At 52.0% G+C, this 15099-nt stretch overlaps 1 protein-coding gene across 1 annotated transcript in view; it reads left to right on the top strand.

Annotated features, from left to right (window-relative positions):
* IGF2R (insulin like growth factor 2 receptor) overlaps nt 1–15099 on the top strand; it is a 108967-nt gene that overhangs the window by 51734 nt on the left and 42134 nt on the right. The window contains exons 12-22 of the mRNA XM_027081948.1: nt 179–319; nt 1434–1574; nt 2640–2777; nt 3358–3505; nt 4005–4182; nt 4854–4969; nt 5413–5581; nt 7116–7295; nt 9602–9703; nt 10854–10955; nt 13249–13444. Coding sequence (XP_026937749.1) covers nt 179–319; nt 1434–1574; nt 2640–2777; nt 3358–3505; nt 4005–4182; nt 4854–4969; nt 5413–5581; nt 7116–7295; nt 9602–9703; nt 10854–10955; nt 13249–13444 — 1611 coding nt within the window. The remainder of the gene's footprint in view (nt 1–178; nt 320–1433; nt 1575–2639; nt 2778–3357; nt 3506–4004; nt 4183–4853; nt 4970–5412; nt 5582–7115; nt 7296–9601; nt 9704–10853; nt 10956–13248; nt 13445–15099) is intronic.

Below are 15099 nucleotides of genomic sequence, written 5' to 3'. Positions count from 1 at the left end.
CTGAGTTTGTGTGCCCTCAGCCTGCCGGGTCCAGAAACGTGAGTGCCTGGCGTCTAGCAACCACAGGCCTGGTGAGCTGCAGGCCTTTACCTTCCGCTTAATCACCATTTATGGTGTGACTCACAGAGAAATAATCACTGCCTTTGGCTGGAAGACTTTTTTTTTTTTTTGGTTACAGAACTGGAACAGAATTGGGAAGCCGTGGATGGCAGCCAGAGGGAACCAGAAAAGAAGCATTTCTTCATTAACATCTGCCACAGGGTCTTGCAGAAGGGCCGGGCGAGGGGCTGCCCCGAGGACGCGGCCGTGTGCGCTGTGGGTGAGTGGTGCCCTGTGCCTGTAGGTAACGCGGAGCCCGGCTGCATCCAGGTTGGAGTGAATTAGAAGTTCTTCCTGTGGTTTATCTCAGCCTCCTTTCTCTGCGTTCAGCATATAAAGGATGGTGAAGAAAAGAGTTTAATGACTCAAATGTAGGGAACTGGTGCATTCGAGTATCTTGAAGTTGGCTGAAGCCTTCTGAGGTGGGCACACTGGAAACAGGAGGAAGCGGCTGGGGGGAACTTGGTTATCTTTCTGCTCCGTCCCCTGTGGAGGAGCATTGCCAGTGCTCGTGTAGAACTGATTTTGATTTTTAACAACCTTTCTGCCTGGAATTGTTCAAGTGTTACGGCTTCAGGCCAGTGGACTCTCGTAGCCTCGTGTGAGAGCACTGGACCCCTTGGGTTCCTTTTGCTGTAACTGTGTTGGTTGCGACTTCTCAATTGGATGTAAGTGTTGATAGCATATTAGTTGTTTGTCACTTAAGACTCACCTGGAAAACGACAGACAGTGGGAGTAATTGGAATCTGTTACAAGCATTAGATAAGGGATTGTGAACCCGGGTTGGATTTTAGGAATTATCCCAGGATTCAGAATTGGTGGTGTGTCTTTTAAAAGCAGGTCCAGCCATGTCCCTGCCTTCATTTAAGAAGGACTTGAGACAGACCTTCAGTAAAAGTCAACTGAACCAAGAATTAAAAGGTCACGTTTTTTGGCTGGCTGCACAGGTTTAATTAGTTTCTGCTTTGGTCATGGGACAAATGCTGCCCCCTTGGTTTCGACAGACCTTGTGTCTCAGGAGAGCTGAGGGCCCCACAAATGGGGGAACAGTGTTATTTTCCGGGATGGTGTAACGTGCGTTCTTGCCTTTCTGCCTCTTGTGCCCTCAGAGGACGTTGTTTATTCACTCTTGTACTTTCGTCCTAAGCTTGAAGGTGCCCTTGGGGTCCTCAGTGTGGCTGCCACTGCCCTGCCAAACTTGTCACTCAAGAGAAACCCACTGACCCTGCGAACACCTGCGGGGTCTCGGCTCATTTTTGGTACCTCTTCGTCTGTGTCATTCTCATTTTTAATCACGTCTTCTGTTTTTTTCCCTTTTCTTTTCTCTTTTCCAGATAAGGACGGAAGTAAAAATCTGGGCAAATTTCTTTCTTCTCCCACAAGAGAGAAAGGACACATTCAGCTCTCTTACTCAGATGGCGATGAGTGTGGCGACACGAAAATAAGCACAAATATAACACTCGTGTGCAAGCCAGGTACACGTTACAAACGCGTGGCGCCTTCGTGGGCTTCCCCAGCGGCAGCCGCATTCTTTAGTTTTCGGTTTGCCGCCGGCCCCTGCCTGGGTGACGAGGCAGAGCGGGCTCGGGCCGAGCCCCGAGGCTCCAGAAGCATTAGTGTTGGTCCATTGGACTCGATCCCCCTCCCCAGCCCCAGCGCAGCGATGAAGAAACCATATGGTGTCCAGCGGGGTTGTGCTGCAGTTTTCCAGATGAGTTATGCTCCTGGCACGGCTTCCTCTTCCTGAGGCCTGGTGCAGGCTGATGTGGAGGCCACTCCACTTCCTCCAAAGGGGGAGCATCACGTCACAAGTGCTTGAAAACACTGTCTGTGATCTCAGCGTCGATACACACAATGCACCTTGTTTTTCAGGGTCAAGGTCTATATAGATCCGCACATTTTTATGTTCCTCACAACATAGTATTTTGTGAAGACTCTTTTATGTTTCACAGTTGTGTTTATAATTTTTAGGGGCTTCCTTGTTGCTAATGGCTTGGTTTTACTATTTTTAAGCATTTTCCCTATTGTTGGGTTAATAGCATGTTTCCAGTGTTGGTGATGTGCTGTGACATATCCTCTCTACCTCTTGTTGGAAAATTTCCTTTGGATAAATTCCCAGCTGTGGGATAAGTTCAAGGACCAGGACAGTTTTTTTTAATTTTTAAAAATGGTAAAATATACATAATATAAGATTGATCATTTTAAAGGAATTGTGATAAAATACATGTAACATGCAGTTCACCATTTTAATCATTTTTGAGTGCACAGTTCAGTGGCAGTTAAGCACCTTACATTTACATTGTACCTTAAGTATGTTTACACCACCATCCATCTCCAGAACTTTCTCGTCCTCCCAAACTGAAGCTCTGTCCCCATTAAACACGGACTCCCCCCCAGCCCTGGCCCCCAGCCTTGTCCTTTCTGTCTCCGAAGGTTTGACCACTCTAGGGGCGTCAGATCGGCATTTGTAGGAGTGTATTTAGAACAAGGGAAGCTTTTTGAGACCGGATCAGTGATGGGTCCTTCTTCTCCTTCGGCAGGTGATTTAGAAAGTGCCCCAGTGCTGAGAACTTCTGCGGCGAACGGTTGCTTCTACGAGTTTGAGTGGTACACGGCGGCGGCCTGCGTGCTGTCCAGGACCGAGGGGGACAACTGCACCGTCTTCGACTCCCAGGCAGGTGTGTGTCCGAGCGCCGTGCGGGGCAGGCCCTCCTGCACCTGCTTATTAGCTTGTTTATGTTTTGTTCTTAACATTTTCTGTGAGTGTGTCAGAGATATTCTGTGTTAGAATTATATTAATACTGTTTGACCAAAACTCTGAAAATCTGGTGTTTCAGGCTTATCTGAGATAATGAAAAACCTGTCATAGTCAAAGTCGAGGTAGGTTTGCTGATCGCAAAACCTGAGGAGCACAGGAAGTAAATCATGTTTGAAAAGGCTTTTCGCATGAATCTCTGGCCAGGAAACCCAGCACCGTTGACTTTTCACGGCCATTGGTCGTCCCGCTTTGAACACACTGGTTGTTTATTCACCCAGGAGTTCTGGGCTCTGACTCGGGTCTTTGGTGAATGCAGCAGAAGGGGCGTGGTGATGGGGGACCCGTCTCCAAGGGGAGAGTGTTGGTGATGGCGGTCCTGGTAGCTCCCGTCCCAGCTGTTGGGCAGGCCCGGCCGCGAGCTTCTCCTGGAGGCCGGGAGCTGAGGGGGCTCTGCTTCGCTGTGGTCTCACTGACCTGGGATGGTCTTGATTCCTTTTTAGGGTTTTCTTTTGACTTGTCGCCTCTCACAAAGAAGAATGGTGCCTACAAAGTTGAGACGGAGAAGTACGAGTTTTACATCAATGTGTGTGGTGCGGTGTCCGTGGGCTCCTGCCAGCCGGACTCGGGAGCCTGTCAGGTGTCAAAAAGGCAAGTCACTGTTCCCAGTTCCCGGTCTTTCGTTAGGTATCTTGTGCTCACAGGTGTTTTATTCTGGAGTAGGTGTGTTGTCTGCTGACCTCTTTGCTTTATGATGAGTGTTAAAACTCTGGGAAGACCTGGACTGAAAACTAGAGGATGCTGCTGGGAGCTTTCGTTTCCCAGGGAAGGAGCAGGACAGGAGTGGATTCGTGCAGCGCCTCCCTTCTGTGTAGTCAGGACTTCGCAGTTGTTGGATGGGTTTATGTACACGCTTCTCCCTTCAGTGTGTTAGTCCAGGGAGTTGTGCCTTAACCCAGCCGCGCTGAGCGTGGATTTGGGTCTGGTGTGGGGTGGGATTGCCCTCACACCGCCGCTGCGCTGAGGTCCTAACCGCCGTCCCGGCACTGCCACCCCCTACGCTGTCCCCGGCACTTCCTTCAGCATCGCAGCATCACAGAGCTTCTGGTCTTGGTATCTTTCCTGAGAAACGTTTGTTTATTTGTTTTAGTGGTGGGAAGTCTTGGAACTTGGGACGCAGTAACGCTAAGCTTTCGTATTATGACGGGATGATCCAGCTGAATTACAAAGATGGCACGCCCTACAACAATGAAAGGCACACGCCAAGAGCCACGTTGCTCACCTTTCTCTGTGATCGAGACGCTGGAGTGGGTTTCCCTGAATATCAGGTAGGAATTGTGCTGTGTGTGTGCACATGTGTGTGCCCATGTGTGTGTCTGCAGAGCAACAGGCAAGGAGGGAGAGAACGTCAGTCTTGTAAAGGCAGGGGAAGAGAAAAAAGTGGTCAAGACAGGGCTTGTGACTCCTCTGGAGTGAGACAAGATTCTGTTGCAGGTGACGTAGGAGCTGGGATGGTCCCTGGGGATAAACCATCAAGCTGTCTGGCTCCTCAGGACTTACACAGGAGCCTGTCCTGGGACCTTTATTTAGAAGGAGAGCTATTTTTAGTCTGGTTTCCTGGGCAAATCGTCATCTCCTATGATTTTAATTAATCCTTTTAGATTTGCCAGAGGACACGGGCAGTATTCATTTTCTGAGCTGTTGCTTCAGTGGGCTGTACACCTCAGTCACAGCCCGTGACACTGTTGGTTTTGGGTACAAAACACACAAAAGCATCAAAACCATCCCTTATTCCCGTTTAACAGAGGATAGATTTCCATCTTAATTTATTGCTGGGCAATCTTCCTTTTAATAAAATGAGAGGGATGGGCAAAGTAAATTAACTTTCCTGTGGTTTTTATTTAGAAAAAAGTGCCCCGTCTTTTTAGAAATGCTGGCTTTGTGTAATGATTACTCTTTTCTGCCACCCCTCCCATGTCTGTCCTTGTCCTGAGATTAGGAAGAAGATAACTCTACCTACAACTTCCGGTGGTACAGCAGTTACGCCTGCCCGGCGGAGCCCCTGGAGTGTGTGGTGACTGACCCCTCCACGATGGAGCAGTATGACCTCTCCAGGTGAGGCATGTCAGCCTGCCCTTGGCCGGGCCCCAGTCCAGATAGCGCTGACTGAGGTCGATTAGACCCTGCTGGTGAGCATGTAACTCAGCCGATGGTAGGGAATCAGGTTAGCTCTAGGTGCAGGACCGAGGTGGGAGCTTTAAGCAGAAGGAATTCTGCTAATGGTCCTGTAGCCTGTGCGAGATCAACCAGTCTTCGCCCAGCAAAACCTCAGTCTTCACTGCATCATTTAAAGCCATGGCTGTCGGTGCAGAGGTGCGGGGCCAGTTCCAGGTGTGCCGGGGGCCGCATTTAGTGAGTTCGAGAACACAGGTGTGCCGGCTTTGGTAGTTTGGTGGGCGGGGCACGTTTCCTTCAGTATTTCTCTAACTGCTTAGAAGTGAATCGTAGGACCGAAATCTGTCAGCTTGAAAAGCATGCATTTCCCTTTGAAATTTCAGGCTAGCAAAATCCGAGGTTGGTCATGGAGGAAACTGGTATGCCCTGGACAATGCCGGGGCACACAGCACGTGGAGGAAGTACTACATAAACGTGTGTCGACCTCTGAACCCAGTGCCGGGCTGCGATCGGTACGCGGCCGCTTGCCAGATGAAGTACCAAAACGACCAAGTGAGTCTGCCGTCCCCTCCTGAGCCCAGGACTTGGTGGTGGAGAGGGGCCTGTTCCGGGACTTTCAGATCTAAGCAGGCCTGGCTGCTGACGAGAAGCCCTCTGAGTGGGAGAGGGCCTCGGGGTGAACGCCCCTGCCCCCTACAGATGTGATCCTATTCGAGTCATTGTTCAGATTTAAAATTTAAAAAAGCCTGGGCGTCGGGGACCTCCTGTGCTCACAGTACTCGGCAGAGGAAGTGTCTCTGCGTGAGCAGCAGACATCTGTAAAGCATAGTTTTTGCTTCCCAAAGCTCTTACTTCTGGACTAATTAGGGGGCCACCTGCTCGGTAGAGTTGCTGTGGATGAACTAGATCCAAGCGTTAGCTCTCGCCAGGGTGCGAGCTGCACTTTGTCATCCGATGGAATGCAGTTACTGCTGGAGCTCTGGTATGTTTCCCTGGGCTCCGTGCACACGGTGCATCTTAAAATAAAGATGTATGTGTGCTTCTTTAAAAATAGCACGTCGGGAATGTACTTTCCTGGCTTCTGTTACACGGCAGCTTGGAGGTGTTTTAAGGGAAGCTGGCGAGCGCTCTCTGGTGGTTCAGAGTGAGCACCCCGTGGTGTGTACACGTGTACATATGCGCGCGTGCTCTTTGTCGGAGCAGCGGCCTCAAAGGGCAGTCAGTCCTCGTTATTCTCAGATTCTGTATCTGCGAAGTTGTCTACTTGCTCATGTTTATTTGTAACTCCAAATCAGTACCGGGTGCTTTCACAGTCTTCCGTGGACATGCACAGAGGGGCCTGACGTGGCTCTGCGTTCTCGTCTCAGCTCTTCTACCCAGACGGCCAGAGGGTGGAGACACGGGGGGTGTGCAGTGCGGTGTCAGAAGCTCCTGGCCGGGTGGGCGGGGTTTGAGTCCTTCCTCTGATGCCCGTTAGTGGGGTGGCCTTGGATAAGTCACTTAGCATGTCTGAACCTCGTTTTCTCTTTTGTAAAATAAAGAAAATAGAATCTACCAGGATCTTGAGTATTCAGGATCACAGTCTGTGTGACATAAGTGTACATATAGGTACCTCCAGTCGTCCCTTTTGGTGCGTGGGGTGAGGATTGGTTCCAGGATCTCGGCAGATACCAACAGCTAAGGATGCCCAAGACCTTTATATACAGTGTCGCAGTATTTGCACCTACACACAGCTTCACTTTTGAGTTCCCTCTAGGTTACTTATAATACTTAACACAGTGTAAATGCTACGTTAGTAGATGCTGGTGGCAGATTTAAGTTTTGTTTTTCCTGGAATTTCTTTCCCCTGAATATTTTCGATCTGAAGTTGGTTGAACCTGCAGAGGTAGAGCCTGTGGATATGGAGGGCTGGCTGACTGTGTTTCCCCTCTGTGTACGAACGGTGGTTCAGTATTCACTAATTCAGCATTGGTAGCGAGTTTGTAGAACACAACTACTGTGAATAATGAGAATCCACTGTGTTAGTAATGAGGAAATCAGTTGTTTTCTCTTCAGAAGGAAACATAACGGACACGCCTGTTTGCAGGGTTCATTTTCTGAAATCGTCTCCATCAGCAACTTGGGGATGGCGAAGACGGGCCCCATGGTGGAGGACAGCGGCAGCCTCCTCCTGGAGTATGTGAATGGCTCAGCCTGTACCACCAGCGATGGGAGACGGACCACCTACACCACCAGGATCCACCTCGTCTGTTCCAGGGGCAGCCTGGTAAGGAAGGCGCTGCTTGTCACCCATGACCTTGGCTGCTTTGGGTGTCTCTTCACAGGGACAAAGGTTGATCTTAATCCTGCTTCAGGCCAGCATGTGATACAAACTCAAGGAGGCAAGGAGCACGGTGATGGTGCTTGTGTGGCTGTCCCTTCTCAACTTTAAGCCTGATCTCTTACTGCTGGTTTGTGACGTACACCGTATGGTCTTCTGTAGACTTGAGTTCTTTCTCTGAGTGGTACAGATGCCGCCCTGCCTGTTAGTCCCTGTGAGTTGGTGATCTGAGGATCACGGCTGCAGAATAGGTCTTAGAGACGGTTCAGTCCAAACAGCAGACTTCATACAGGAGACTGAGGCTGGGTGCAGCTCAGGCCAGTGGGTGAACACGGAGGGAGGTGTGTGTAATACGTCAGAAAAGCAGGAATGAAAAATCAAGGCTGGGAAATGGAGGAGGTGATGGACATTGCATTTGGGCCCGAGTTCCTCGGCCAGGGCAGAACAGAAGAGAAAACTCCAAATAAAAATGCCCCGGGGTCATTGGGAATAGTCCCCATTGGTTTTTTAAAAACAATGAGGTGGAAGGTGTATAACATAAGATTTACCATTTCAGCTATTTTTAGATGTACAGTTGAGTGGCATTAAGTACGTTTACAGTGCTGGGCACGCATCACTGGTGTCCATTTCCAGAACTCTGTTATTCTAAACTTAATTTTTTTTTTTTTAACCTGGAGCTTTACATTTATACCTGGGTCACGTGTGTTTTTGAATAATTGCCAAACTCTTAGATGAAACTGAGTGGGAATAATAAAGAGCTCATGTTTATTATCAAACAGATTCTTTCCAAGGGCTGGTTCCACTTTTTAAGGGTCTGCTACAGCGTCCTCTCACTTCGTAGACAAGAACCCGGCCTGGTGTGTCCACTCCTCTCCGCAGGCAGGGGGCCTCAGTCACTTACATACTAGGCGTCCTGCAGACGCCAAGTTTTCTCTGTCCTTTGCCAGCACACGAGGTTTTCCCAAGAGATAATGTCTCTAGAGCTTAAGGTCACTCTGATAAGGGAAGGAAAATGTTAGCTGGCTGAGCACAGCCTGAGTTGTGCAAGGAAAGTGTCGCATAACTGAGCTGTAAACACACACTCTGATAAGCCAGAGTCGGCTTCCCGAGTTCTGCTCTCCGTCCCAGGAAGGAATGCTGGCTGCCCAGCCCGGCCCTCACCTCCTGCTGGGCACGTCCGGGCGTCCCCTCCCTGGGCCTCATCCCACTCCGCTTCCTCTCTCTGGTGTCTCGTTGCCACAGAGATAGTGGACAGTTCCAGGCAGTTCTCTCGGACCCTTGTTTTTCCAGCTTTCCTGTGACATCCTATTGGGACGGTGCTGGTCAGTTTGCAGAGCGATTGCACGCTGTTAACTGTATCCCTCAGCAGTGCTGTGGGGGGGGGGCGCATTTCATGGGCCCAGGAAACACTGAATGAGGGTCATGTCCCGGGGAGTTCCGCAGTCCCAGGACTTTCCAGAGCCGCGTGGTGAGGCAGAGGGATGGATGGGTGTGTGTTTAGTTCACTGTTGGAGATGCTGCGGCTGAGAGCGTGGGGACTTCAGAGGGTGCTCGCTGGGTGAGGCGCGCGGGGCAGCCTAGCATCCCCTTCACCTGTGTGTCTGGGCGGGCGTCTCCCCTCCTCTGTGCCTCCATTTGCTCATCTGTACACAGGGGGCGGGTAGAGGTTGTCCTGAGGCTCAGGTGAGGAATGCTCATCACACTTGTTAGTGAAAACACGCCCAGGAAAGTGCCCAGATGGTCAGCGACTCACCACGGGATGAGCACACCTGTGTAACTAGACCCACGGCTGCAGATAGAGCCCGGGAGCCTCCGTGTGCCCCTTCCCGGTCCATTCCCCCGCCCCGTGCCGATCCCGTGCCCCATAGGTCAGTCTTGCCTGCGTCTGCGCTTGCGTGGCTGTGATCACGTGCACCGGCACCTTGGGCTCTGCCTCTTGTTCCGCATCTGGGTGTAGAACGGTTTTCAGAAGCATGGACTGGACTCAGGTTTGGATCCCAGTTCTACCACTGACTCCTGGCGTGACCTCAGGTGAATTTCCCAGCATCCGAGCGTAAGAGAGAACATCTCCTCAGTAGGAATGCTGAGGACACTGAGTTATAATTAGATGCGTCACGTGCAGCACCTGGCCTAGCACCGTCCCGTGAGAGTCCATAGATTTTAGCTCTTTTTATTTATCAGGCACGTATTCTTTTGGTTAGAGCAAGTTCCATTTTCTCATACTGACTTTTATCCCGGATTTGTCCTTTCAGAACACCCATCCCATATTTTCTCTCAGCTGGGAGTGTGTGGTCAGCTTCCTGTGGAACACGGAGGCTGCCTGTCCTGTCCAAGTAACGACAGACACAGACCAGGTACGGGTGCGGTCCCGGGCCTCTGGCCATTCCCACCCGGGTGTCCCGGCTCTGCACCCCTCCCCTTGTGCTTCTTAATCCCTTACAGCGTCTGCCTTTCCTCCGCCTCGACAGCAGGCATCTGGAAGTCATCCCGCGAGCCTCTCCCTCAGCCCCGGCTCCCAGTCCTGGGATGAGAACCAGGGCCTCCAGCTTTCCTCTGGGTTCCTTCCTTTCTCTCCACATCTCTGTCCCTTAGGCGTGGCGGTGGCTCTGGGCTGTCCGTCACCACAGAGATGGGTGCTTAAATAGCACGACCATGCCTAAAACGTGCCCCATCGTCTGTCGGACACAGCCCGTGTGGTTTGACGTGATGTTTAAGGTTTTAATGCTCTGCTTCCAGCCGCATCCCTGCTTCAGCCCCGCGCCTGCTGCAGCGCCGGGCTCACGCCGCTCTTCGGCCTTGGCACGCGCTCCTGCCCTCGGTGAACCCCTGCCTGCAGAGCGTGGCAGCCAGCTGCTCTGAGATGTGTTCTCTGCCCTCCCAGGGGTGCACCTTGTGTTCACAGCACGGGGTGTTTTTCTTTATGATGGGACGGATTTCCCTCCCTCCCTCCCTCCCTCCCTTTTCAGGGCTCCATCAGGCAGCAGAGCCCAGGCTTACCCAGATGAATGTTCCCAGCGCAGAGTCCCGGGCTTGTGGGACCCAGGGAGGGTGGGAGTCGGGGCACGCCACCCTGGCCCGCCGGCAGTGTTTTCTGAGGGTGTGGCCACTGCTCCATTCTCTGCATGTGGCGGGTGGGGTGGAAAAAAGACACGAGGCGGTGGGGGAAGGGAGGGCTCGTTATCCTTCTAGAAGAGGGGAAGAGACGGGTTTATTTGTGGGTCTTTACGGTTCCTCACTTTTCTTTGGGGGTCAGCAGCGGTCTTGTTCAGGTAAGTGAAGCAGTCTTAGGAGCTCAGATGAGGTCAGCGTCTCGGAGCTGGTGTCCCACATGGAGCGCTTCAGATGCGGTATTGGAAGGGGCCGTGAATTCTCCCAGGGCTGCTTCTCGGACGGGGTTTAGCGTCAGTGCAGTCCACACGGGGCAGGCTTTGGAGCTGCTCTGTCTTTGCCATGTTCTCATGGACCAGGTTTGAATGTGCCTCTTTGCCTCTTTTGTTCCTGCAGGCCTGCTCCATCAGGGACCCCAACAGTGGGTATGTGTTTGATCTGAACCCACTAAACAGTTCCCAAGGATATGTGGTCTCGGGCATCGGGAAGACTTTTGTGGTAAGGCTTGTGTGATGAGTTCCGATTTGCCTTGAAAGGATGGGAGGATGCGTGGAAGTCACCTGCAGCTGGCTGCAGGGGAGGCGGGTGCCCTCAGGAATTGCCCAGGGCCCTGTGATGGCAGCTTTTACCCAGGAGGAGATGAGAAAACCCAGATTGAAGGGGAAATGAGGTGAAACCGTTGCCCCATCCTGTTATGCTGCAGATGTGAGGGTGTCATTCTTTAGAAAACAGGCTATTCCTAACCCGTGGCCACGCGTCTGGAGTGGTGGTCCCAGGCCAGCAGCGTGGGCATCGCCTGGGAGCTTGCAGGAGGTGCAGTGTCTTGTGGGTGGGTTCCAGCAGCCTGGGTTTTTTGTTTGTTTGTTTAAACTTTATATATTTATTTATTTTTGGCTGCGTTGGGTCTTAGTTGCTGCGCATGGGCTTTCTCTAGTTGTTACTCTGTTGCGGTGCGGTGGCTTCTCTTGTTGCACAGCCCAGGCTCTAGAGCGCAGGCCCAGTAGTTGTGGCGCATGGGCTCTAGAACACAGGCTCAATGGTTGGGGTGCACGGGCTTAGTTGCTCCATGCCACGTGGGATCTCCCCGGGCCAGGGCTTGAACCCGTGTCCCCCGCATTGGCAGGCAGATTCTTAACCACTGCGCCAACAGCAAAGCCCCAGCAGCCTGTTTTGACAAGGCCCCACGTGGCTCTGATGCCCACTGGGGTTTCAGAGGCACTGGTCAAGTGGAAACGATATTCCCCTATTAGAGGGAGACGACTGACGGCAGTGCTCTGGGATCTTCTGACGGCGCTTCCTTCACGGGCGGCCCTGACAGGGTGTCTGGAGCGGTGAGGAGGAAAATCTCCACTTAATGCTGTTCTGTTGTAAACTAAGCGCTGCTAGACAGGGAGAAAGCTTTTAAAAAATCTTTATTTAGGTTTAACTTCTTCTAGCAAAATCCACAGTGGAAGAAGAGAATACCCTTTGAAAGCAGGAAGTTGGGGTGAGAATGTCATAGCACTTTGATGCAAAGGGGACTTTGCAGGCACAGCGCATGCGGGAGGGCCTGCGGATTGTTCCAGAGCCAGAAGGCACCTGACAGGGCTCGTCACTCAGCAGCACAGTGGCTTGCAGCCCTCCCTCTCCCCACCCTCTCTCAGACCTGCTGTTCTGGAGTTCGGCTTGTACCAGGTTATCACAGGTGACAGTATATTTGGCTGTCGGTGTGAGTGTGAGAAGCAGACAGGACCTTTGCTGAGCCCCACAGGGAGCATGTCGGAAGAGGAGAGTCCCATAGAGGACATGCCAGAGACGGCGAGCCCAGGGAGAACGTGCTAGCAGAGGAGCTCTGTAGTGGACATACCGGAAGAGGTGGCCCCGTAGACAGTGTGCTCGAAGCAGGCCGGAAAGGCTGTGCCTGTGCAGTAGCAGGGGCGGGAGGTGGCAGGTGCACAGTTGTGGACAGCAGGGACAGACTGTGGACGATGCAAGTGGAAGTGGAGTTGATTAGTGGGTGTCTAGGCTCCTGGGAGTCAGGACACAGCCCTTGTGCTGCCAGAAGGGCTCAGGACGCCACTGCCCACCAGCCGGCTGCTTGGCACTGTTCCCTCATCACCTGGCCCTGCCGGGCTCAGCTGCCCCTACTTCTGTGACCACGCAGCCCACGTGGCTGCAGGGCACCTGCCTGGGTGTAGTCTTAAGTGGCCATTTCTTAAGTAGTAAACTTTGGTCTGAAGGAAAAATACTTTGTACGTGTAGTTCTTAACTTTTTATACGTCGTCCACATACCAGTTGTAGAGAAGTCTTTCCTTTTCGTGTCTCATACCGAAGAGCATATCCTGCTTCCTTATATCAACTACTGGATTTAAATCGAATGGTATCAACAGCTTTAAGAAATACAGGGGTATCCCATTATATTTACTTTTAATTAATGTGACTTCAACCATATATGCTTTTTTTTACTGTAAAATTCTGGCTACTTACAGTTCCTCTCTTATATATGCTGCATTGTTACGTGCAGTGTGTCTCATGCATTTAGAGATACGGGGCTGTATAAATAAAGCCTTACAGGCAATTTATGGGCATTGCCGTTTGGACTTTGATTTCTGCTTTATGTACTAGCTTCAGGGTTTAATTGCCCAGGCATGGAAAGTTGGTCATTTGCCTAATAAGGAACAAATTATGCAATTGTTTGGATAACAAGCAGGCAACCCTGTTTGGCTGGGCAGGGTTTGAGTTGTTCGGGGTTATGTTCGCGGTGAGTCACGTGGCCTGAGTTGGTGTGTGGTTCTCGCTGTCTGGCCTGCAGTTTAACGTGTGCGGCGCGATGCCCGTCTGTGGCACCTTGGATGGAAAGCCAGCTTCCGGCTGTGAGGCAGAGACCCAGACGGAAGAGCTGAAGAATCTGAAGCCAGGAAGGCTGGTGGGACTGGAGAAGAGCCTCCAGTTGTCCACCGAGGGCTTTATAACTCTGACCTACACGGGGCTTCCTTCCCACCCCAGAGGTGAGCTCACATCCCTGTGTTTGCAGCTAACCTGTGTCCTGGGGGTTCCGTGACTGTAAACCTTTCAGAGTGTAACGGGAGTGCCTGTAGACTCTGAGTCCTGGCCACCCTCCCCGCCTCTGAGCCCCACGTGCCCAGCCTCTGGTGTGTTCTCCCAGCCGCCTGAGTGCATCCCGCGGCCGGAGGGGTCTCGGCCACTAGGTTCTGCTGTGCCCGCCCCCAGGTGTCCTCCACCTGCACCTCCAGCGGCTCCTCTGATAGGAGTGTGTTCGCTCGGCCTTTTGTGCTGTGTTTTTCAGGTATTAAAGAAGCGGTGGGTGAAGGTAACGGAAGTTACTTTGTTTTTTCCTAAATTTCTTTCTTTCCGCCAATTCCTCTACTCAGTCTTGATTGTATCTTTAAATACAGTTTTGCATCTCCGGTGGGTTCACGTTTCTACTCCTTCCTGCAGCTGTGACTGTAAACTGAAAGTTGCCATTTTTGGTGTCATAAGGTGCAAGGCCGAGTCTGAGGGCCTCGGGAGGACGGGGGTGGTGGAGTCACAGCTGCCGTCGTGAATGCTCGCCGCGTGTGCCCCCGTGTGGAGTGCTGTGTGCGCTTAGCGGGTTGGTTCTCCGCCAACCCCGTGCATCTCATTTGCGCTCACACCCTCTGCTTAGCCACCTTCTTGCTTCACAGGTGACGAAGGCCCCGGAAGGCCCTGTGCCCTGGACAGAGCCACTGGCTCAGCGCCGGGCAGAGCCAGGGCTGGCAGCCAGGTCTCTCGATCCTCATCCTGGCTCTGCCGACTCACACGCTTCTGCTTTGCGTTGAGGATCGGAGGCCCACAGAGGTGCAGCCACATCGCACACACAGCCAGTGAGCGGCAGGGCGGAGGTTGGAACCCGCGCCTTCTGGCTTGTGAACCTGTGCTCTGTGCACCACACCGGCATGGACTCAGGAGGGGGCCGTCGTGTGATGTGTGGGGCGGAAAACATGAGGGGCGTCTGAGTCGACGTCAGAGGAACCTAGTATCCAGGAGGGAGTGGGGACGGCTCTGCCCTCCTGCACCCGTGGCAGTGTGCGGTCACTGGCTACTTTTGCGCATCGCGCTCAGTCTGACGGATCCATGAACACGCTGGGAAGAGAACTCTGAGGGCGTCGAAGGAATGAGTTCAGGATTCTTGTGAAGGGGATTGAAGAATTGGGGTCTTCTTCAGGGACAGAAAACATGGGGCCTGGGGGCTGCTATCAGATCCTGGAAGGGTTGTCCCAGAAAGGGAATTGATCTTGTTCTGTATCATTTGTTGGGGAGGGTTTGGACCACAGACTGAGATAATTTTAGTTGGTTAGAGGAGAATTAGTAGAGCCGGGGGAGTGGTAATCCTTTGCTTTACAGATGGAAAGCTCTTCAACTCTTGGTCAAAACAGTCAGGTGCTCACTCACTTCAGTATCCAGAAAGCAGCGTGCGTCATTCTGGTTTATAATTCTTCTGCTCTGCAGTTCCAAAGTGCTGTTTAAAAATGAAATAGATTAGGCATTTATATATAATTTTTGTTTTGGCCCTAATCGTGTGGCTGACAGCCGCTGACACTTATTCTGCTGGGTTTGAATCCAGGCGCTGGCAACCCCAGGGGCACAGCACATACATAACCAGCCCTTTTTTTTTTTTTTT

This window comes from Aethalodelphis obliquidens, unplaced genomic scaffold, assembly GCF_003676395.1.
Source record: "Aethalodelphis obliquidens isolate GAN/ISIS:26980383/991018 unplaced genomic scaffold, ASM367639v1 scaffold3, whole genome shotgun sequence".
NCBI lineage: Eukaryota > Metazoa > Chordata > Mammalia > Artiodactyla > Delphinidae > Aethalodelphis > Aethalodelphis obliquidens.
The sequence above is the reverse complement of the archived record's forward strand: the minus strand, read 5'-3'. Positions and strand labels throughout refer to the sequence as shown.